This window comes from Oncorhynchus keta, chromosome 29, assembly GCF_023373465.1.
Source record: "Oncorhynchus keta strain PuntledgeMale-10-30-2019 chromosome 29, Oket_V2, whole genome shotgun sequence".
Taxonomy (NCBI): domain Eukaryota; kingdom Metazoa; phylum Chordata; class Actinopteri; order Salmoniformes; family Salmonidae; genus Oncorhynchus; species Oncorhynchus keta.
This window is the reverse complement of record NC_068449.1, coordinates 11,494,917-11,520,553: the sequence shown is the minus strand read 5'-3', so window position 1 is coordinate 11,520,553 and position 25,637 is coordinate 11,494,917. Positions and strand designations below refer to the sequence as shown.

The following is a 25,637-nucleotide window of genomic DNA, read 5'->3' as shown; positions in this document are numbered from 1 at the left end:
CAGAGAGAGAGACATGAATATGTGCTTGTTCAGGAAATGTCTCATCATTGGATTTCTGGAGCCGATACAGACACATACAGGATAAAAGTAGCTTCTAGCATGTTGACTGGTCTTTGTATATTAAATTGCAATATATTTTCAGAGAAAGAACGTCAAAGACTGTTGAAAAAATAACAGGGAGGAGAAAAAAACAAGAAACAATCCCAAGACGGAGAGAAAGAAATGGGCTGTGGCTGGGGGGGTGTTAAGGAAACGCACTCCTTAAAGTCATTCATCTGGTCCATCCCCGCTCTGTTTCAATTAACAAAATTACTTTTTAGTTCAATTAACAATAGTTCACGCTTAACTGAATAAAGTATATTACACAATCAAGGCGGGCGAGTGAGACAGAGAGGGGGAGAGAGAGAGTGCTCTGGAAATGAGCTTATACACTGACTGTACTACACATGAACTACACCTGCTCTTTCCATGACATAGACTGACCAGGTGAATCCAGGTGAAAGTTATGATCCCTTATTGATGTCACTTGTTAAATCCACTTCAATCAGTGTAGATGAAGGGGAGGAGACAGGTTAAAGAATGATTTTAAGCCTTGAAACAATTGAGACATGAATTGTGTATGTGTGCCATTCAGAGGGTGAATGGACAAGACAACATATGTAAGTGCCATTGAACGGGGTATGTTAGTATTTGCCAGGCGCATCAGTTTGTGACAAGAACTGCAACGCTGCTGGGTTTTTCACTCTCAACCGTTTCCTGTGTGTATTAACAATGTTCCACCACCCAAACGACATCCAGCCAACTTGACACAACTGTGGGAAGCATTGGAGTCAACATGGGCCAGCATCCCTGTAGAACGCTTGTGACACCTTGTAGAGTCCATGCCCCGATGAATTGAGGCTGTTCTGAGGTGAAAAGGTGTGTGTGTGTGTGTGTGTGGGGGGTAAGGGGTACAACTCAATATTAGGAAGGTGTTCTTAATGTTTTGTATAGTCAGTGTATACTGTGAGGGTGCATTAGCAAGGGGCATGATCCGGGGGAACCACACCGGGCTTAGGGTGTTGAGGGTGGTGGGTGTAGGAGGGTGGATGATAATGGATTTCATGGATAAAACTGTGATCACATTGTCAAATAGATAGAACCCACAAACCTAAGCCCAGTGTGGGTCTCTCTCTGCCCTATTTCCTTGCGTCACTCCGGTTAAGCCCAAACAGACAGACAATTGAACATCATCATTTCGCCACGTTTTCGTCCATTCAAACCGCAGCAGGGTTGGATATGATTGTATGGATGCAGTCCAGAGCTTTGGAAATGTGAAATATGAAACTACACACCTATAAGAGGTTTATTTTAACAATAAGCCTGTCGCCGTTCACTCACCTGCATCACCTCCTCTTTCTTTGTTCTGCTCCCTCACACCTCTCTCTCTCTCTCTCTCTCTCTTTCTCTCTCTCTCTCTCTTTCTTTCTTTTTTCTGTCTCTTCTCTCTCCCCCTCTCTTGTCTCTCTCTCTCTCTCTCTCTCTCTTTCTTTATTTTTTTTCTGTCTCTTGCTCTCTCCCCCTCACTTGTCTCTCTCTCTCTCTCTCTCTCTCTCTCTCTCTCTTTCTTTCTTTTTTCTGTCTCTTGCTCTCTCCCCTCACTTGTCTCTCTCTCTCTCTCTCTCTCTCTTTCTTTCTTTTTTTTCTGTCTCTTGCTCTCTCCCCCTCACTTGTCTCTCTCTCTCTCTCTCTCTCTCTCTCTCTCTCTCTCTCTTTCTGTCTTCCCTCACTCTCTCTCTCACTCTCTCTCTCTCTTCCCTCACTTTCTCTCTCCCCCTCACTTGTCCTCCTCTCTCTCTCTCTCTCTCTCTCTCTCTCTCTCTTTCTGTCTTCCCTCACTCTCTCTCTCACTCTCTCTCTCTCTTCCCTCACTCTCTCTCTCTCTCTCTCTCTCTCTCTCTCTCTCTCTTTCTGTCTTCCCTCTCTCTCTCCCTCTCTTTCTGTCTTCCCTCTCTCCTCTCTCTCTCTCTCTCTCTCTCTCTCTCTCTCTCTCTCTCTCTCTCTCTCTCTCTCTCTCTCTCTCTCTCTCTCTCTCTCTCTTTCTTTCTCTCTCGCTCTCTATATCTTTCTCATTCTCAATCTTTCTATATTTCTCTCCCTTCTCTCACTCACTCGTCCTCACTTGTCCTCTCTCTCTCTCTCACGCTCTTTCTTTATTATTTTCTTTCTTTCTCTCTTGCTCTCTCTCTCTCTCTCTCTTTTTCTCTATATCTCTCTCTCTCTTTCTCGCCCTCTCTCTCTCTCTCTCTCTCTCTCTCTCTCTCTCTCTCTCTCTCTCTCTCTCTCTCTTTCTTTCTTTCTGTCTTTCTTTCATTCTTTCTTCCTTTCTTTCTTTCTCTCTTTCATGCTCTCTCCCTCCCTTCACTCTCCCCTCTACTGAAATTATTTAGCTTCCACAATTATTCGGTAATCTCCACTGTCATTACTCTGAACACCTGCTCTGTCACAATGCTAAGGGCTTTTGGCTGTGTCGGGTAGGATTATTGTATGTACTCCCTCAGTTTGTATGGGCTATCTGGATTAGCGGGATGAGAGGTGTGTTATAGAAGTATGAATAGTAGGGGTAATTTGTTTGGGGTGGCTGTGGCAGTAGGACTGTTGGAGTGTTGGCGTGTTGGACAGTGAGTCATGGAGTTAGTGAAACACTGCAAGGAAACCCCTGGAGGTTTGAAAGGTCATTAGTTTGACGAGGACCTTGAGGTAAATTGTCAGGAAATGTCAACAAGTGACAAATCCTTCAATAGGGAAGATTAGGCAGAGTTTTTAGGAGCCAGAGCTTTTAGCAGGCAGTGAGAGATAAATGGCCCACATCTTATAGAGAAAATAGTATGATTACAGACAGACTGAGGAAAACGTAGCCAGACAGCCAGACAGCCTACCAGACTGACAGACAGACAGACAGCCAGACAGACACAAACACTGTGGCAATAGGCTGTCACATTCATTTGCCTTTGTAAAGACTGTGAATGACGCTGTTAAAAACCACAAAACAGTCAGTCTAACCTTTCCCCAACACTGAGATAAATTGTTAAAGATTTCCATCAGATTACCGGCTCTACTTTCCATTGTGTGTGTTGGCCCTCTTGCTTGCCTGTGTAATTTTCCCCTGCCTGCCGAGCAAATTGAAACCATTTGGTGTTCAAATAACCACTAATAACTCTGCTCACAAATGAATGACTGTCCAATCTCAAACTTGACTCAACGTTCTTAGATGGCCTTGATATGCCCTTTATTTAATAACGGTAGTCACTTGTTACTGTTATATATGGCGTTAATGTATTACGATAACATTAAAGCGCACAAATAAATGACCATTGTTTGACCTTAAAGCACCTCTGAGTTTCTTCATAAAACAATAATTCCACAGGATTACTGCTCCAGTCCTGTGTCCATGTTGCTGTACATAGTGGACTCTAATGGAACCAGGGGACATGGTGACACAGGCCCAGAGGGCTGTGTGATTGAGATGGTCGACCTGTTTGTGTCATCCATTCTGTCAGTGTGATGTGAGAACACAATTGTGACCCTACTCCTGGGTCACCAGAGGCCAGGCTGGCAAAGAGAGAAACTATGATTAAAGACACAGGGACCGAATGGGAAAATGTGGATTAATGAAGCACAAATTAAATGAATAACCATGCTTTCCCAACAGAGAGAGGGGACTAAATGAGAATATGTCGAGGAGACGTGGGACGGGGAGACTCGCCTGGTTATTTTGGTGTCAAGGTGACAGGAAACACCCTGTAAATGTATGTCTCGCTCTAGATGTAATGACCTTTGGTGACACTTTATTAAGACGCTGGCAGGTAGCCTAGCATTTAAGAGTGTTGGACCAGTAACCAAAATGTTGCTGATTCTAAATCCCTGAGTCGCGAAGGTGGAAACCCCCAACAACAACTGCTCCCTGAGCACCAACGATGTGGACGTCCATTAAGGCAGGCCCTGTACCTCTCAGATTCAGAGAGGTTGGGTTAACTGGGGAAGTCACATTTGGGTTGAGTGCATTCAGGTGTGTAACTGACTAGATATCCCCCTTTCCTTCCTTTATTATTTATAGTTCAAAATAAAGTGTTACTTGACCTTTTACATGCCCTCTGTATGAAGTAGGATGACTGCTTATCAAATATTTTTGACACATTTATGTAGTGTTTATGAAAACTTTATGAATGCTTTTTAAAGAAGTTGTGTTTTTCTTTAAAGTGGGACCCATATTTTGTTTAGTACTTTTAGATGAAATGGCACCCGCATACAGTATGTTGCAGTTTACCGTGTGAGAGGAAAACAGTTGCTGGAGGATGGAACGACTTGACTGCACCACCTGCTGCTGCCGCCGTATTCCTCCTCTCCCACCTGTACCGCGGCTCGGCTAAATAGAACTACTCGTTAGCTTTCTGCTCATTCTGATGCAGCTGGAAATCACTCATTAATGGGTTGGTGACCTCGTAGTAAATCTTTAGTCCGCCCTGGTTAGGTATTAAAGGAGCCTGCGGTGGGCTGTTGTGGTTGTGGGTATTTCATGGTAGCTCTGTAAGATCACTAGACCAGGTGGTTGATCCAAGGGCATAATGGGGGACAACGACACAGAGTTCAACATCCATTGATCTGGTTGAGAACTGTCGTCTCCTATTGTTTCATATGGAATGGAATGAGCCCCAGTACTGGTCAATGTAGAATACTGCCCTTTATACCTCCTGAAGACCCCAGCTGTAGAATACTGCCCTTACACCCCCCTGAAGACCCCAGCTGTAGAAAACTGCCCTTTATACCCCCTGAAGACCCCAGCTGTAGAATACTACCCTTTATACCTCCTGAAGACCCCAGCTGTGGAATACTGCTCTTTATACCTCCTGAAGACCCCAGCTATAGAATACTGCCCTTTACACCCCCCTGAAGAAGTGGTGTGGGGGCTGTGCTTTGGCAAAGTGGGTGGGGTTATATCCTTCCTGTTTGGCCCTGTCCGGAGGTGTCCTCGGATGGGGCCACAGTGTCTCCAGACCCCTCCTGTCTCAGCCTCCAGTATTTATGCTGCAGTAATTTATGTGTCGGGGGGCTAGGGTCAGTTTGTTATATCTGGAGTACTTCTCCTGTCCTATTCGGTGTCCTGTGTAAATCTAAGTGTGCGTTCTCTAATTCTCTCCTTCTCTCTTTCTTTCTCTCTCTCGGAGGACCTGAGCCCTAGGACCATGCCCCAGGACTACCTGACATGATGACTCCTTGCTGTCCCCAGTCCACCTGGCCGTGCTGCTGCTCCAGTTTCAACTGTTCTGCCTTATTATTATTTGACCATGCTGGTCATTTATGAACATTTGAACATCTTGGCCATGTTCTGTTATAATCTCCACCCGGCACAGCCAGAAGAGGACTGGCCACCCAGCACAGCCTGGTTCCTCTCTAGGTTTCTTCCTAGGTTTTGGCCTTTCTAGGGAGTTTTTCCTAGCCACCATGCTTCTACACCTGCATTGCTTGATGTTTGGGGTTTTAGGCTGGGTTTCTGTACAGCACTTTGAAATATCAGCTGATGTACGAAGGGCTATATACATACATTTGATTTGATTTTGATTTGAAGACCCCAGCTGTAGAATACTGCCCTTTACACCCCCCTGAAGACCCCAGCTGTAGAATACTGCCCTTTACACCTGAAGACCCCAGCTGTAGAATACTGCCCTTTATACCTCCTGAAGACCTCAGCTGTAGAATACTGCCCTTACACCCCCCTGAAGACCCCAGCTGTAGAATACTGCCCTGCCCTTTATACCTCCTGAAGACCCCAGCTTATACTGCCCTACACCCCCTGAAGAATACTGCCCTTTATACCCCAGCTGTAGAATACTGCCTTTTACACCCCCTAGAATAGACCCCTGAAGACCCCAGCTGTAGAATACTGCCCTTTATACCTCCTGCCCTTTATACCCCCTGAAGACCCCAGCTGTAGACTGCCCTTACACCCCCCTGAAGACCCCAGCTGTAGCCCTTTATACCCCTGAAGACCCCAGCTGTAGAATACTGCCCTTTATACCCCCAGCTGTAGAACCCCTGTATACTGCCCTTTATACCTCCTGAAGACCCCAGCTGTAGAATACTGCCCTTTATACCTCCTGAAGACCCCAGCTGTAGAATACTGCCCTTTACACCCCCTGAAGACCCCAGCTGTAGAATACTGCCCTTTACACCTCCTGAAGACCCCAGCTGTAGAATACTGCCCTTTATACCTCCTGAAGACCCCAGCTGTAGAATACTGCCCTTTATACTGCCCAGCTTATACCTCCTGAAGACCCCAGCTGTAGAATACTGCCCTTTATACCTGAAGACCCCAGCCTGAAGACCCCCAGACCTCCTGAAGACCCCAGCTGTAGAATACTGCCCTTTATACCTCCTGAAGACCCCAGCTGTAGAATACTGCCCTTTATACCTCCTGAAGACCCCAGCTGTAGAATACTGCCCTTATACCTCCTGAAGACCCCAGCTGTAGAATACTTTATACCTCCTGAAGACCCCAGCTGTAGAATACTGCCCTTTATACCTCCTGAAGACCCCAGCTGTAGAATACTGCCCTTTATACCTCCTAGAAAGAGACCCCAGCTGTAAGACCTCCTGAAGACCCCAGCTGTAGAATACTGCCCTTTACACCCCCTGAAGACCCCAGCTGTAGAATAAGACCCCAGCTTATACTGCCCTTTATACCTCCCGAAGACCTCAGCTGTGAAAGACCCCTGAAGACCTCAGCTGTAGAATACTGCCCTTACATCCCCCCTGAAGACCCCAGCTGTAGAATACTGCCCTTTATACCTCCTGAAGACCCCAGCTGTAGAATACTGCCCTTACACCCCCATGAAGACCCCAGCTGTAGAATACTGCCCTTTATACCTCCTGAAGACCCCAGCTGTAGAATACTGCCCTTTGAAGACCCCAGCTGTAGAATAGTGCCCTTTATACCTCCTGAAGACCCCAAGACTGCCCTTACACCCCAGCTGTAGAATACTGCCCTTTACACCCCCTGAAGACCCCAGCTGTAGAATACTGCCCTTTACACCTGAAGACCCCAGCTGTAGAATACTGCCCTTTATACCTCCTGAAGACCTCAGCTGTAGAATATACACCCCCTGAAGACCCCAGCTGTAGAATAAGACCCCAGCTGTAGAATACTGCCCTTACACCCCCCCCAGCTGTAGAATACTGCCCTTACACCCCCCTGAAGACCCCAGCTGTAGAATACTGCCCTTTATACCTCCTGAAGACCCCAGCTGTAGAATACTGCCCTTTATACCTCCTGAAGACCCCCAGCTGTAGAATACTGCCCTTTATACCTCCTGAAGACCTCAGCTGTAGAATACTGCCCTTACACCCCCTGAAGACCCCAGCTGTAGAATACTGCCCTTTATACCTCCTGAAAACCCCAGCTGTAGAATACTGCCCTTACACCCCCCTGAAGAACCCAGCTGTAGAATACTGCCCTTACACCCCCCTGAAGACCCCAGCTGTAGAATACTGCCCTTTATACCTCCTGAAGACCCCAGCTGTAGAATACTGCCCTTTATACCTCCTGAAGACCCCCAGCTGTAGAATACTGCCCTTTATACCTCCTGAAGACCCCAGCTGTAGAATACTGCCCTTTATACCTCCTGAAGACCCCAGCTGTAGAATACTGCCCTTTATACCTCCTGAAGACCCCAGCTGTAGAATACTGCCCTTTATACCTCCTGAAGACCCCAGCTGTAGAATACTGCCCTTTATACCTCCTGAAGACCCCAGCTGTAGAATAGTGCCCTTTATACCTCCTGAAGACCCCAGCTGTAGAATACTGCCCTTTATACCTCCTGAAGACCTCAGCTGTAGAATACTGCCCTTTACACCCCCCTGAAGATCCCAGCTGTAGAATACTGCCCTTACACCCCCCTGAAGACCCCAGCTGTAGAATACTGCCCTTTATACCTCCCGAAGACCTCAGCTGTAGAATACTGCCCTTTATACCCCCTGAAGACCTCAGCTGTAGAATACTGCCCTTACATCCCCCTGAAGACCCCAGCTGTAGAATACTGCCCTTTATACCTCCTGAAGACCCCAGCTGTAGAATACTGCCCTTACACCCCCATGAAGACCCCAGCTGTAGAATACTGCCCTTTATACCTCCTGAAGACCCCAGCTGTAGAATACTGCCCTTACACCCCCCTGAAGACCCCAGCTGTAGAATAGTGCCCTTTATACCTCCTGAAGACCCCAGCTGTAGAATACTGCCCTTACACCCCCATGAAGAGCCTAGCTGTAGAATACTGCCCTTACACCCCCCTGAAGACCCCAGCTGTAGAATACTGCCCTTACACCCCCCTGAAGACCCCAGCTGTAGAATACTTCCCTTTATACCTCCTGAAGACCCCAGCTGTAGAATACTGCCCTTACACCCCCATGAAGAGCCCAGCTGTAGAATACTGCCCTTACACCCCCCTGAAGACCCCAGCTGTAGAATACTGCCCTTACACCCCCCTGAAGACCCAAGCTGTAGAAAACTGCCACTTACACCCCCAAGAAAACCCCAGCTGGTAATAGGTTAGTGAGGACTCCATGGTAGTGTATGCTTAGGTCTTGTGTTCATCTAAGGATGTTATGGAGAGACACGCTTCAAGTCCAAAAGGGAAAATACTTCTGGATGATCTGATAAGAGTGCTGAAACACATTCGAGCAGTTATGATTATAAATGGGGACATGCCAATATCATGTTTTGTTTTATTCTGATTGCATTACAAAACTATCTTGTGTTGTTGCACAGTTATAGTGGTGTGTAATAGAGAGAAAAAACAGAGAGGGAGATGAGGTAGAGTTCACATAGCAAATTTCTGTGAAAACAGGGGAATAGGGACTATTCTTTACAGAGAATCCAGCGGGGAGGGGGGTGGAGAGAGAAAACGATGAGTACATGCTTGTATTGCTCCAACCCAAGTCACATGACAGGGGACTTGAAGCAGATACCGTTCTTTCAGGCCTGGAACCAACTGGCATAAAATAGATAATTAAAAAAAAATGAGAGACAATGTATATCTATACTGAATCGTTGAGCAAGTTAGGTCCCAACAACAGTATGAAGTACCCAGCACCACTCTTGTTTTGGCCCAGTCATGATGCTATCAGAGTGGAGAGTTTCTCACTCAGTTGTTGTAAACACAGCAACACTGTTTCTATCCAAATTCTAGCCACTCTTCCCTGTCAATCTACTCCTACCTTGGTTCAGTAAGCAAGTCCACAACGCTGCTATATCAAAATCAAATCAAATCAAATGTATTTATATAGCCCTTCGTACATCAGCTGATATCTCAAAGTGCTGTACAGAAACCCAGCTTAAAACCCCAAACAGCAAGCAATGCAGGTGTAGAAGCACGGTGGCTAGGAAAAACTCCCTAGAAAGGCCAAAACCTAGGAAGAAACCTAGAGAGGAACCAGGCTATGACCAGCATGACCAAATAATAATAATCACAGGCAGAACAGCTGAAACTGGAGCAGCAGCACTGTCAGGTGGACTGGGGACAGCAAGGAGTCATCATGTCAGGGAGTCCTGAGGCATGGTCCTAGGGCTCAGGTCCTCTGAGAAAGAAAGAAAGAAAGAAAGAAAGAAAGAAAGAGAGAAAGAGAGAATTAGAGAGAGCATACTTAAATTCACACAGGACACCGGATAGGACAGGAGAAGTACTCCAGATATAACAAACTGACCCTAGCCCCCCGACACATAAACTACTGCAGAATAAATACTGGAGGCTGAGACAGGAGGGGTCAGGAGACACTGTGGCCCCATCCGATGACACCCCCGGACAGGGCCAAATAGGAAGGATATAACCCCACCCACTTTGCCAAAGCACAGCCCCCACACCATGAGAGGGATATCTTCAACCACCAACTTACCATCCTGAGACAAGTATAGCCCACAAAGATCTCCGCCACGGCACAACCCAAGGGGGAGCGCCAAACCCAGGCAGGAAGATCACATCAGTGACTCAACCCACTCAAGTGACACACCCCTCCTAGGGACGGTATGAAAGAGCCCTAGTAAGCCAGTGACTCAGCCCCTGTAATAGGGTTAGAGCCAGAGAATCCCAGTGGAAAGAGGGGAACCGGCCAGGCAGAGACAGCAAGGGCGGTTCGTTGCTCCGGAGCCTTTCCGTTCACCTTCACACTCCTGGGCCAGACTACACTCAATCATATGACCCACTGAAGAGTCTTCAGTAAAGACTTAAAGGTTGAGACCGAGTTTGCATCTCTCACATGGGTTGGCAGACCATTCCATAAAAAGCCCTGCCTCCAGCTGTTTGCTTAGAAATTCTAGGGACAATTAGGAGGCCTGCGTCTTGTGACCGTAGCGTACGTGTAGGTATGTACGGCAGGACCAAATCAGAGAGATATGTAGAAACAAGCCCATGTAATGCTTTGTAGGTTAGCAGTAAAACCTTGAAATCAGCCCTTGTCTTGACAGGAAGCCAGTGTAGGGAGGCTAGCACTGGAATAATATGATCACATTTTTTGGTTCTAGTCAGAATTCTAGCAGCCGTATTTAGCACCAACGGAAGTTTATTTAGTGCTTTATCCGGGTAGCCGGAAAGTAGAGCATTGCAGTAGTCTAACCTAGAAGTGACAAAAGCATGGATACATTTTTCTGCATAATTTTTGGACAGAAAGTTTCTGATTTTTGCAATGTTACGTAGATGGAAAAAAGATGTCCTTGAAACAGTCTTGATATGTTTTTCAAAAGAGAAATCAGGGTCCAGTGTAACGCCGAGGTCCTTCACAGTTTTATTTGAGACGACTGTACAACCATTAAGACTGATTGTCAGATTCAACAGAAGATCTCTCTGTTTCTTGGGACCTAGAACAAGCATCTCTGTTTTGTCCGAGTTTAAAAGTAGAAAGTTTGCAGCCATCCACTTCCTTATGTCTGAAACACATGCTTCTAGCGAGGGCAATTTTGGGGCTTCACCATGTTTCATCGAAATGTACAGCTGTGTGTCATCCGCATAGCAGTGAAAGTTAACATTATGTTTTCGAATGACATCCCCAAGAGGTAAAATATATAGTGAAAACAATAGTGGTCCTAAAACGGAACCTTGAGGAACACCGAAATTTACAGTTGATTTGTCAGAGAACAAACCATTCACAGAGACAAACTGATATCTTTCCAACAGATAAGATCTAAACCAGGCCAGAACTTGTCCGTGTAGACCAATTTGGGTTTCCAATCTCTCCAAAAGAATGTGGTGATCGATGGTATCAAAAGCAGCACTAAGGTCTAGGAGCACGAGGACAGATGCAGAGCCTCGGTCTGATGCCATTAAAAGGTAATTTACCACCTTCACAAGTGCAGTCTCAGTGCTATGATAGGGTCTAAAACCAGACTGAAGCATTTTGTATACATTGTTTGTCTTCAGGAAAGCAGTGAGTTGCTGCGCAACAGCCTTTTCTAAAATTTTTGAGAGGAATGGAAGATTCGATATAGGCCGATAGTTTTTTATATATTCTTGGTCAAGTTTTGGATTTTTCAAGAGAGGCTTTATTACTGCCACTTTCAGTGAGTTTGGTACACATCCGGTGGATAGAGAGCCGTTTATTATGTTCAACATAGGGGTGCCAAGCACAGGAAGCAGCTCTTTCAGTAGTTTAGCTGGAATAGGGTCCAGTATGCAGCTTGAAGGTTTAGAGGCCATGATTATTTTCATCATTGTGTCAAGAGATATAGTACTAGAGTGTCTCTCTTGATCCTAGCTCCTGGCAGAGTTGTGCAGACTCAGGACAACTGAGCTTTGAAGGAATACGCAGATTTAAAGAGGATATTTAATATCAATAGTCTGGGAACGTCAACCGTGTGCAGGCTATAGAAATCAAAGGAGAACATTCTATACGAGCAGTACTCTATGTCTGTGGTCCAGGTACTGTTAACTGTCCTTTCTATGTATTCTACAGTGTATTCAGAAAATATTCATACCCCTTGACTTATTCCACATTTTGTTTTGCCTGAATTCAAAATTGATAAAAATATATATTTTTCTCTCTCACCCATCTGCACACTACCCCATGACAAAGCGAAAACATTTTTTTTTTAAATTTTAGAATTTTTTTGAAAATGAAATAGAGAAATATTAATTACATTTTTGAAAATGAAATAGAGAAATATTAATTTACTTAAGTATTCAACCATCTGAGTCAATACATGTTAGAATCACCTTTGGCAGAGATTACAGCTGTGAGTCTTTCTGGGTAAGTCTCTCAGAGCTTTGCACATCTGGATTGTACAGTATTTGCACACGATTCTTTTAAAAATTCTTCAAGCTCTGTCAAATTGGTTGTTGATCATTGCTAGACAGCCATTTTCGCCGCTACTGGGCCCTGCTACTGGGCCCTGCTACTGGGCCGCCAGAGGCCAGGCTGGCAAAGAGAGAAACAATGATTAAAGACACAGGGACCGAATGGGAAAATGTGGATTAATGAAGCACAAATTTAAATGAATAACCATGCTTTCCCAACAGAGAGAGGGGACTAAATGAGAATATGTCGAGGAGACGTGGGACGGGGAGACTCGCCTGGTTATTTTGGTGTCAAGGTGACAGGGAACCTTGCTAGTAACCTAGATATGACTTTTTGCTTTACTCATCTCATGTATATACTGTATTCTATCTTACTGTATTTTTAGTCTATGCCACTCCAACATTCTCATCCTAATATTTATATATTCCTTAGTTCCATTCTTTTACTTTTAGGTTTGTGTGTATTGTGTGTTTTGTTGTGAACTGTTAGATACTACTGCAATGTTGTCACTAGAAACACAAGCATTTCGCTACACCTGCAACGACATCTGCTAAACATGTGTATGTGACCAATATCATTTGATTTGATATCTTTGAAATGTCACTTTGACCTCCTTGGCAGTGATAGCATTAGCAATGTCCTTTACAGTATAACATTTATGTCTCGCTCTAGATGTAATGACCTTTGGTAACACTTCTTTATGATGCTGGCGGGTAGCCTAGCATTTAAGAGGGTTGGGCCAGTAACCAAAAGGTTGTTGGTTCGAAAAGTGTTACTTGACCCTTTACATGCTCTCTGTATGAAGTAGGATGACTGCTTATAAAATATTTTTGACACATTTATGTAGTGTTTATGAAGACTTTATGAATGCTTTTTAAATACGTTTTAGTTTGTTTAAAGTCGAGGAACATACTTCAGGCCAAAAATGGCAAATACTTCTGGATGATCTGACAAGAGAGTGCTAAAACACATTTATTAAAATCACATCTAGCAAATTTTCAGCAGTTATTACTGTACATGGTAATATGCCAATATCATGTTTTGTTTTATTCTGATTGCATTACAAAACAATCTTGTGTTGTTGCACAGTTGTAGTGGTGTGTAATAGAGAGAGAAAACAGAGAGGGAGATGAGGTAGAGTTCACATAGCAAATTTCTGTGAAAACAGGGGAATAGGGACTATTCTTTACAGAGAATCCAGCGGGGGGGGATGATAAGAATGATAAGTACTATTTCTATAGCCTGCACACGGTTGACATTCCCAGAGTATTGATATAGCAGCTTGTGAACTTGATTACTGAACCACGGTGGGAGTGGGTTGAGGGGGAAGAGTGGCTAGAATTTGGATAGAAACAGTGTTGGTGTGTGTAATACAAGTGAGTGAGAAACTCTCCACTCTGATAGCATCATGACTGGGCCAAAATACTGGGCTGATTAGAGTGGTGCTGGGTACTTCACACTGTTGTTGACGGAGACAATGGTGAATTCAAAATTGATGAAACCATTTTTTTTCTCACCCATCTACACACTATCCCATATTGACAAAGTTAAAACAGGTTTTTAGACATTTTTGCTGATGTTTAGTGGAATTGTAAACTCAAAACACATGAACTAGATCGCTAATTCTAAATATAATACCCACTGCTGGTAGCCATGTATTCATCCAACAGTACATTTTATGTCCTAAAAAAAACTTTGTAGGCTACTACCCATGAGACCTGTAGCCCTTGCATTGGCCGGTGAACATTTCGGACACGAGCTGCTCCATATCTCAAAGCCTTATCAAATGTCTTTGTTGTTTAAAGAGTTGCTATTGAGCTGAATATTGAAAGTTGAGAAGAAAAAAAAGATGTCGCTACAGAAAGCTGAGACCCTTCTCTCTTTGACAGAGACAAGAGGATAAAGCTGTGTTTTCCCGCAATTGCATTTTGAAATGTTATATGATCAGAACGCGTTTCTCTCTCAAGCTCATGGGTGGAGAAGAGAGTGGCTCACTCATCACAGCAGCAGGTCCCAGTGAGGGCACAGGTGGAATGAACACGAGGGGAGACAGAGAGCTGGTTTCAAGCGCAAGTGTTTATTGCAAAGGACCACAGGAGGAGGCAGGTAGCTGGGTCCAGGGGCAGGCAGAAGGTCAAACACAGGAGGAGGCAGGTAGCTGGGTCCAGGGGCAGGCAGAAGGTCAAACACAGAAGCAGGCAGGTAGCTGGGTCCAGGGGCAGGCAGAAGGTCATACACAGGAGGAGGCAGGTAGCTGGGTCCAGGGGCAGGCAGAAGGTCATACACAGGAGGAGGCAGGTAGCTGGGTCCAGGGGCAGGCAGAAGGTCATACACAGGAGGAGGCAGGTAGCTGGGTCCAGGGGCAGGCAGAAGGTCATACACAGGAGGAGGCAGGTAGCTGGGTCCAGGGGCAGGCAGAAGGTCATACACAGGAGGAGGCAGGTAGCTGGGTCCAGGGGCAGGCAGAAGGTCATACACAGGAGGAGGCAGGTAGCTGGGTCCAGGGGCAGGCAGAAGGTCAAACACAGGGGGCCAAAAGGGCAACAGTACAGGCAGAGAAAAGGCTAGTATGGTAGTCCGGGAGATCAGGCAATAGGTAGATAACAGGAAATCCAATAGGCTGAAGCACAAGCAGGGAACAGGCAAAAGGCATCGTTAGTGAGACAGGCAAAATCTATCATACACAGGATGCATACATCACTGAACAACCAACGCTCTGTGAGACATGTCACAAAACAAACAATACCTCACAGTGATGGGGTGCAAAGAACTGAACTAAATAGTGTGTGATAATGACATACAGGTGTGTGAACAGGTAATTCGATTTCAGGTGATTGGAATCTGGAGAGTGAGCTGCATTCAGGGGATCTAGGTGTTTGAGGGTGTGAGCTGGAGAGTGAGCTGTGTTCAGGGGATCTACGTGTTTGAGGGTGTGAGATTGAAGCAGATGCTACAACAGGGGCAGGGCAGACACTTTCATTAAAGGAATCATGGGCATAATGCACTTTACTGTTTGACCAAATCATGGTTTTAGCTGTTCAAAAAATAGGACATTTTTTACAATCCATGATCTTAGCTGCCTAACTGATGACAGAGCCGGGGCAAATCACTTTGCTGATGTCGTGTTTGACTTTGAATGAGTGTTTGTGTGATCTCAGCTCAGCCTATCAGAAAACCGGGCCGGCCCATCTTGGTAGGGGGACCGGCCATTGCCCACTGATCAGCCAAAAGCTCATTATAGATTAGTATGGCCATGTCACCTTTGTCATTGTTTTATTTGTATATTAAAACAATATTTATGTGTGTCAAATTTCGACCAAACCGACCCAACAAAAACATTGACCAGCCCATCTGGCATTTGCCAGAATTGCCAGATGGCCAATCTGCCCCTGACTAGACCACTCAGCAACATTCAATGTCCTCCTGGTAAGCAACTCCAGTGTATATTTGGCCTTGTGTTTTAGGTTATTGTCCTACTGAAAGGTGAATTTGTCTCCCAGTGTTGAACCTTGGCTTTCCTCTATGATTTTGCCTGCTTATATCTATTCTGTTTTTTTTTAATAAAAAAATCTAGTCCTTAACATTGACAAGCATAGCCATAACATGATGCAGCCACCACCATACTTGAAAATATGAAGAGTGGTACTCAGTTATGTGTTGTGTTGGATTTTCCCCAAACATAACACTTTGTATTCAGGATAAAAAGTTAATTTCTTTGCCATTTTTGTTTTACTTTAGTAACTTATTGTAAACAGGGTGCATGTTTTTTATTCTGTACAGGCTTCCTTCTCTTCACTCTGTCATTTAGGTTAGTATTGTGGAGTAACTATAATGTTGTTGATCCATCCTCAGATTTCTCCTATCACAGCCATTACACTCTGTAACTGTTTTAAAGTCACCATTAGCCTCAAAGTGAAATCCCTGAATGGTTTCCTTCCTCTCCCGCAACTAAGTTAAGGACGCCTGTATCTTTGTTGTGACTGGGTGTATTGATACACCATCCAAAGTGTAATTAATAACTTCACCATGCTTAAAGGGATATTACATGTCTGCCCCCCCCCCCTCATCTAACAATAGGCATTGGAAAACATCCCTGCTCGACTGTCACTCTGCTATAAATGATTCGGGAGACAGACGAAGGAATGCGTAATAGTTGTTTTTATTGTACCCAAATTACATGCCGTGCAAAGGCACGAAGACCAAACAAACACTGTACAAAAACACAGGGTTGAAACGAAAGCCCAAAACACACAGTGCAGGTACTCACATGCACCAGCGGACATTGTAACAATAATCGACAGACAAGGGCAACCAAAGGGCACACTTATACAAGTACTAATCAGTGGGAATAGGGGACAGGTGTGCGTGATGAAAGTTCCAGAGAGATCCGTGACATCGACTGAGGGACCTTACATATAATTGTATGTGTGGAGTACAGAGATGAGGTGGTCATTCAAAAATCATGTCAAACACTGTTTTTGAAACTTATCCATGCAACTTGTTAAGCAACATTTGACTCCTGAACTTATTTAGGCCATAACAAAAGGGATGAATACTTATTGACTCAAGACATTTCAGCATTTCATTTTTAATTAATTGGTAAACATTTCTTAAAACACAATTCCCCTTTGACATTATGGAGAATTGTGTTTAGGCCAGTGACACAAAATCTCAATTGAATCTGTTTAATACACACTTCCGGCGCCGACAGAGATGGCCACCTCGCTTCGCGTTCCTAGGAAACTATGCAGTTTTTTGTTTTTTGACTGTAACGTCCTCTGCTTCACGGAAACATGGCTCACTGGGAAGACGCTATCCGAAGCGGTGCAGCCAACGGGTTCCTCCACGCATCGCGCCGACAGAAACAAACATATTTCTGGTAAGAAGAGTGGCGGGGGCGTATGCCTCATGACTAACGAGACATGGTGTGATGAAAGAAACATACAGGAACTCAAATCCTTCTGTTCACCTGATTTAGAATTCCTCACAATCAAATGCAGACCGCATTATCTACCAAGAGAATTCTCTTCGATTACAATCACAGCCGTATATATCCCCCCCCAAGCAGACACATCGATCACTCTGAACGAACTTTATTTAACTCTTTGCAAACTGGAAACCATTTATCCGGAGGCTGCATTCATTGTAGCTGGGAATTTTAAAAAACAAGACTCCCTAAATTGTATCAGCATATCGATTGCGCAACCAGGCGTGGTAAAACCTTGGATCATTGTTACTCTAACTTCCACGACGCATATAAGGCCCTGCCCCGCCCCCCTTTCGGAAAAGCTGACCACGACTCCATTTTGTTGATCCCTGCCTACAGACAGAAACTTAAACAAGAGGCTCCCACGCTGAGGTCTGTCCAACGCTGGTCCGACCAAGCTGACTCCACACTCCAAGACTGCTTCCATCACGTGGACTGGGACATGTTTCGTATTGCGTCAGATAAAAATATTGATGAATACGCTGATTCGGTGTGCGAGTTCATTAGAACGTGCGTTGAAGATGTCGTTCCCATAGCAACGATAAAAACATTCCCTAACCAGAAACCGTGGATTGATGGCAGCATTCGTGTGAAACTGAAAGCGCGAACCACCGCTTTTAATCAGGGCAAGGTGTCTGGTAACATGACCGAATATAAACAATGCAGCTATTCCCTCCGCAAGGCTATTAAACAAGCTAAGCGTCAGTACAGAGACAAAGTAGAATCTCAATTCAACGGCTCAGACACAAGAGGCATGTGGCAGGGTCTACAGTCAATCACGGACTACAAGAAGAAACCCAGCCCAGTCACGGACCAGGATGTCTTGCTCCCAGGCAGACTAAATAACTTTTTTGCCCGCTTTGAGGACAATACAGTGCCACTGACACGGCCTGCAACGAAAACATGCAGTCTCTCCTTCACTGCAGCCTGGGTCTCGACCCCGCCCTGTGCAACTGGGTACTGGACTTCCTGACGGGCCGCCCCCAGGTGGTGAGGGTAGGCAACAACATCTCCTCCCCGCTGATCCTCAACACGGGGGCCCCACAAGGGTGCGTTCTGAGCCCTCTCCTGTACTCCCTGTTCACCCACGACTGCGTGGCCACGCACGCCTCCAACTCAATCATCAAGTTTGCGGACGACACAACAGTGGTAGGCTTGATTACCAACAACGACGAGACGGCCTACAGGGAGGAGGTGAGGGCCCTCGGAGTGTGGTGTCAGGAAAATAACCTCACACTCAACGTCAACAAAACTAAGGAGATGATTGTGGACTTCAGGAAACAGCAGAGGGAACACCCCCCTATCCACATCGATGGAACAGTAGTGGAGAGGGTAGCAAGTTTTAAGTTCCTCGGCATACACATCACAGCAAAACTGAATTGGTCCACTCACACTGACAGCGTTGTGAAGAAGGCGCAGCAGTGCCTCTTCACCCTCAGGAGGCTGAAGAATTTCGGCTTGTCACCAAAAGCACTCACAAACTTCTACAGATGCACAATCGAGAGCATCCTGGCGGGCTGTATCACCGCCTGGTACGGCAACTGCTCCGCCCTCAACCGTAAGGCTCTCCAGAGGGTAGTGAGGTCTGCACAACGCATCACCGGGGGCAAACTACCTGCCCTCCAGGACACCTACACCACCCGATGTTACAGGAAGGCCATAAAGATCATCAAGGACATCAACCACCCGAGCCACTGCCTGTTCACCCCGCTATCATCCAGAAGGCGAGGTCAGTACAGGTGCATCAAAGCTGGGACCGAGAGACTGAAAAACAGCTTCTATCTCAAGGCCATCAGACTGTTAAACAGCCACCACTAACATTGAGTGGCTGCTGCCAACACACTGTCATTGACACAGACCCAACTCCAGCCACTTTAATAATGGGAATTGATGGGAAATTATGTAAATATATCACTAGCCACTTTAAACAATGCTACCTTATATAATGTTACTTACCCTACATTATTCATCTCATATGCATAAGTATATACTGTACTCTATATCATCGACTGCATCCTTATGTAATACATGTATCACTAGCCACTTTAACTATGCCACTTTGTTTACTTTGTCTACATACTCATTTCATATGTATATACTCTACTCGATACCATCTACTGTATGCTGCCCTGTACCATCACTCATTCATATATCCTTATGTACATATTCTTTATCCCCTTACACTGTGTATAAGACAGTAGTTTTGGAATTGTTAGTTAGATTACTTGTTGGTTATCACTGCATTGTCGGAACTAGAAGCACAAGCATTTCGCTACACTCGCATTAACATCTGCTAACCATGTGTATGTGACAAATAAAATTTGATTTGATTTGATTTGAATAAAAAGTAAGGGGTGTGAATACTTTCTGAAGGCACCGTATCCTGTTCAACCAGCTCCTGTCAATGCAGAGTTAAGACATTTAGGCTTAAACCAACAGCGGCTTAAGTCATGGATAGCTAGTTAGCTAGAGTATCAATGCTGCTAACTGTGAGAGCATGTGAGAGAGAGAGAGAGAGAGAGAGAGAGAGAGAGAGAGAGAGAGAGAGAGAGAGAGAGAGAGAGAGAGAGAGAGAGAAAGAGAAAGAGAGGGAAAGGAAAGCGAGAGGCATAGAGAAAGTGTGTATGAGAGAGAGAGAGAGAGAGAGAGAGAGAGAGAGAGAGAGAGAGTGAGAAGTGACAGGATTGAACTGAACTCCCAGCTGGTGTCAATACCTCCCCCTGGGGGAACAAACATCGTCACCACCACAAAGACATGTGACAGGAGCTGAAGCCTCTCCCATCACTACTCTAATTCACCTCTGCCAACAGACTGAAGGAATTATCCAACTCTGATGTTATTTCAGCACTCTTGAGTACCTTTGAGAACCCATTGAAGTACTTTACAGACAGTGAAACCTTGACTCCGTATAACCTGTTTACTTGCACTGGAATAAAGACTGTTTTAGCTCTTCATTAGTTGTGTTGTTCATTAGATTCTCAGAACTGGGTGATGTCAGGTGTAGAATCGAACAATAGATGTTCTCCCTCCTACACTTAGTCGCTTCAGATAGCATGTTTAGCATGTTTCATGGATTTATCACAAAGACAACGTTGTATTTATCAGAGGCCTATACTGGTAAAGGGTGACCTTGCACCTTCCTCACTCTTCCCACACTTCCTCTGAAGTGCTCTGCATCTGTCTCTGTTCACCAGCCTATCCTAATCTGTAACGAGTGGAACTCAACTAGCATCTGTTCGCCTCTTGTTTCAAGAAGTTTCTTTGTTTCTTTGTTTCCTGTTGCCTCGCTCACTAGCTATTTCTCGCAAGCGTCCACCACGTTTTCTTTCATCAAAGACTACTCCTACTCCACCAAACAGACTTTGATGTGACAGCGCCCCCCGCCGTTGCCGCCGTCGATCTGAACCCGGGAAAAGCTCTTGTCTTGACTGAAGCGGGGAACGGCGGGACGCACCTGTGTTACCAGAGCCTTTTGACCCACAATGCATTCTTTCTCTCCCTCGTCCTTTTGTCTGGTGGTTCGTCATTCCTGCAGCGTCCCTGCAACTTGAGTCTTTAGCAACAAAGCACTTTTTTTGTGGTTGAGGAAACAGTGGGGTGAAATGGAGCCATTTGGCGATAGACTGGAGCCGAAATGGAGCCGAGACTGGCCTGGAAGAATGGGTTTCACTCAGGTGACTGTAATGCAATAGAGGAAATCATTACTTCACTATCACAGGTGTGTTACTGGCTGTTGCTGTCGTCCTGGGGCAGGAGGCTTAGGTGTCAGAATTAACCAGGCCAACCTGTTTTAGGCCCGCAGTCCTTGCACCTGTAGTGACCTGTATGAGCAGGTGAGAATGGGAGGGGGAGGGGAAGGCAATGATTGGTGATGAGATTCAGTTGTGTGTTGAATGGGCTGCCCAGGCCTATTTCACTATTTGTTAGGTTACTCCGTTGTATGTATGTACAGCTGAAGTCAGAAGTTTACATACACCTTAGCCAAATACATTTAAACTCAGTTTTTCACAATTCCTGACATTTAATCCTAGTAAAAATTCCCTGTCTTAGGTCAGTTAGGATCACCACTGTATTTTAAGAATGTGAAATGGCAGAATAATAGTAGAGAGTGATTTATTTCAGCTTTTATTTCTTTCATCACATTCCCAGTGGGTCAGAAGTTTACTTATAATCAATTAGTATTTGGTAGCATTGGCTTTAAAATAGTTTAACTTGGGTCAAACATTTCGGGTAGCCTTCCACAAGCTTCCCACAATAAGTTGGCAGAATTTTAACCCATTCCTCCTGACAGAGCTGGTGTAACCGAGTCAGGTTACAGTTCTGCCCACAAATTTTCTATAGGATTGAGGTCAGGGCTTTGTGATGGACACTCCAATACCTTGACTTTCTTGTCCTTAAGCCATTTTGTCACAACTTTGGAAGTATGTTTGGGGTCATTGTCCATTTGGAAGACCAATTTGCAACCAAGCTTTAACTTTCTGGCTGATGTCTTAAGATGTTGCTTCAATATTTTGTCATGACGTTTGTAATAAGTGGACCAAGATGGAGTGTGGTATGGTTCCATCCTCTTTATTTTGAAGTGAAACTCAAAGAAAACAATAAATGCAAAATGAAACGTGAAGAAACACAAGCAACTATACATAATCAAGATCCCACAAAGCACAAAGGGGAAATGGCTGCTGTCACGCCCTGACCGTAGATTGCTTTGTATGTTTCTATTTTTTGTTTGGTCAGGGTGTGATGTGGGTGGGCATTCTATGTTTGTATGTCTAGGTTTTGTATTTCTATGTTTTACCCGGGTATGGTTCTCAATCAGGGACAGCTGTCTTTCGTTGTCTCTGATTGAGAACCATACTTAGGTAGCCTGTTTTCCCACTGTTAGTGGTGGGTGGTTATTTTCTGTTTAGTGTGTTTTGCACCTGACAGAGCTGTTTCGGTTGTTCTTTTGTTGCTTGTTGTTTAGTGTTCAGCTTTACCATTAAAATGACGAACACGTACCACGCTGCGCTTTGGTCCTCACCTTCTTCCACCAACGGCCGTTACAGCTGCCTAGATATGAGCCCCAATCAGAGACAATGATAAACAGCTGCCTCTGTTTGGGAACCATACCAGGCTATCTAGGACATCACCTAGATGTCACACCCCGACCTAACCAACATAGAGAATAAAAAGCTCTCTATGGTCAGGACGTGACATATTTCCACATCATTTTCCTTCCTCATGTTGCCATCTATTTTGCGAAGTGCACCAGTCCCTCCTGCAGCAAAGCCCCCCACAACATGATGCTGCCACCACTATGCTTCACTGTTGGGATATGTTCTTCGGCTTGCAAGCCTCCCCCTTTTTCCTCCAAACATAACAATGGTCATTATGGCCAAACAGTTATATTTTTGTTTCATCAGACAAGAGGACATTTCTCCAAAAAGTACGATCTTTGTCCCCATGTGCAGTTGCAAACCATAGTCTGGCTTTTTTTATGGCGGTTTTGAAGCCATGGTTTTGAAGCGGTGGCTTCTTCCTTGCTGAGCGACCTTTCAGGTTATGTAAATAGAGGATTAATTTTACTGTGCATATAGATACTTTTGTACCTGTGTCCTCCAGCATCTTCCAGCATCTTCACAAGGTCCCAACAGGTGCTGTTGTTCTGGGATTGATTTGCACGTATTGCACCAAAGTATGTTAATCTCTAGGAGACAGAAAGTGTCTCCTTCTTGAGCGGTATGACGGCTGTGTGATCCCATGCTGTTTATACTTGCGTACTATTGTCTGTACAGATGAACGTGGCACCTTCAGTCATTTGGAAATTGCTCCCAAGGATGAACCAGACTTGTGGAGGTCTACAAGGTCTTGGCTGATTTCTTTTGATTTTTCCATGATGTCAAGCAAAGAGGCCTTGAAATACATCCACAGCTACACCTCCAATTGACTCAAATTATGTCAATTAGCCTATCAGAAGCTTCTTAAAGTCATGACATAATTTTCTGGAATTTTCCAAGGGACAGTCAACTTATATGTAAACTTCTGACCCACTGGAATTGTGATACAGTGAATTAATCTGTCTGTAAACAATTGTTGATGCAGTGAAATAATCTGTCTGTACAAAGTAGATGTCCTACTCGACTTGCCAAAACTATAGTAACAACATTTGTGGAGTGGTTGAAAAATGAGTTTGAATGACTCCAACCTAAGTGTATGTAAACTTTCAACTGTATTACTTCTTTCTTGTCTCTCCTTCCAACGCAACTCGCCTCTTGCTTTGTCTTTCTATCCAGCTTTGGCCAAACTGTTTTTTTTTCTTTCATTTAAACCAGGACATGTAAGTGGAGCAGGTGCTGCTGGAGCCTATTGGAATGTGTATTCAGGTCCTCCTCTCTTTCACAATACGAGCCCAAAGAAGAGCTGTCACAGCCAGCATTTCCAGCAACAGCTTGTCGTTGTCACTGCAATCACACAAGTCCTTACAGGCTGAGCCAAGCAGCTCTGACTTCCCACCAAGACACACACACACACACACACACACACACACACACACACACACACACACACACACACACACACACACACACACACACACACACACACACACACACACACACACACACACACACACACACACACACACACACACACACACACACTCAAATGTTATCTATTCCTATCTATTTTTACTTTTGTCAGTGCTGGTACCATGCCCATTGTCATGTTGTCACTCTATTTCTCACCTGTCTTCACTGTCACACTTCATATGGACTTGTTCTCTTCAAAAGACAACAGAGTATAGTTCTACAGTAGTTGGATTATGAACGATCAATGAAAAGTAGCTAGGCAAATCAATTTAATAGATGCATCATTTCAATATTTGGACAGTCTGAATGTAACTTTTCAAGGCAATTCAGATGCTTGCTGGACTGTTGCGAATGTGTGTGTTGTGTATGCGTCCTAATGCGTGCTTGTGTGTTCCTATTAGTGTGCATGTGTGCCTACTAGTGTGTGTCTGTGTGTTCCTATTAGTGTGCATGTGTGCCTACTAGTGTGTGTCTGTGTGTTCCTATTAGTGTGCATGTGTGTCTGTGTGTTCCTATTAGTGTGCATGTGTGCCTACTAGTGTGTGTCTGTGTGTGTCTTTTTTTATTCCACTGGCAAGAGCCTTATTCCTACCAGCTGTCGGAATGCATAAAAACCAGGCTTGTTGTTAAGTCTGGGGCTTAAAACGCTGCCAAAAAGAAAGCTGTGCGAATAACAGCATTAATTCTGTGATTTGAGCCACCACTCAGACTCGCATTTAAAAGTGCTTAAAACTAGCAGCTGGTGTCAACAAGGTAATAAAAGTGGGCACAGGGGAGCGCTCTGCCCGATTAGCGATGGGGAGTGGGACACCCCTGTTGCTTGAAACAGTACACTGGATCGCAGGCACACTGAATACAGTACCTGGCGCATGGCACCACCAGCCATGCCAGTTATGCCAGTCTGCAGAGGGAGAGGGGGAAGGAAAGGGAGAAAGAGAGTATGGGAGGAAGCAAGAGAGGGATGAAAAGAGAGGGAGAAAGATCAAGAGAGAGAGAATGAGAGAGAGAGATTGAGAAAGATAGAGGGAGAAAGATAGAGAGTGAGAGGGAGGGAGAATGATAGAGAGAGAGAGAGAGAGGGAGAAATATATAGAGTGAGAGGGAGAAAGAAAGAGAAAGAGAGAGAAAGAAAGAGAGAGAGATAGGGAAGAAAGATAAAGAGAGAGAGGGAAAAGGATAAAGAGAGAGAGAGATGGAGAAAAATAAAGATTGAGAGGGAAAAAGAGAAAGAGAGAGAGAAAGAGAGATGGAGAAAGATAAAGAGTGAGAGAGAGAAAGAGAGAGAGAGATGGAGAAATAGTCATTGCACTTTATGGGGTATGTGCTTCATATAGTTTAAATTTGATCTTTATGTCTCTATTTCCCTATCTCTCCTTTACCCAAACTTCATCAAAGTTTGTATACAGTAAGGAATAGGAAGACTGCAAGATGATATCACCTAAGCACTCCTGTCCAAGTCAAATGTATCATCTATGACAGGCTGGCGCCAGCAGATGTAGGTACCCTTTTAGAGCTCCAGACAGTGCTAAATGTTTCGTATCCATCACCCATCCAGGAGTAGCTCATGTGGGATTGAAAAAAGAAAAGCATGGCAGTCTTTGGGTGCATTAGCTAACCTTTAACCCCTCTCATCATCATCAGCAAGGTGAGATTGTCATTAAAAAGTCAAGACCTGTGTGCATTATGAATCACACTACTTCTCCACTCCTCGTTAACTTGTCCTCTACGTTATGATGGGAATGTTTTGTTATGATCGGGAAAGTTTTGTT

General features: G+C 44.7%; 1 protein-coding gene across 1 annotated transcript; it reads right to left on the bottom strand.

Moving 5' to 3' along the window:
* Positions 1-5,943: 5,943 nt before the first annotated feature.
* LOC127913442 (uncharacterized PE-PGRS family protein PE_PGRS46-like) lies at positions 5,944-24,047 on the bottom strand. Its single transcript, XM_052485387.1, has 5 exons — positions 24,025-24,047; positions 20,664-20,730; positions 7,617-8,530; positions 6,973-7,152; positions 5,944-6,451 (listed from the first exon to the last, which is right to left on the bottom strand). The coding sequence occupies exons 1-5, from the start codon at positions 24,045-24,047 to the stop codon at positions 5,944-5,946; spliced, it is 1,692 nt and encodes a 563-aa protein (XP_052341347.1).
* Positions 24,048-25,637: the final 1,590 nt, after the last annotated feature.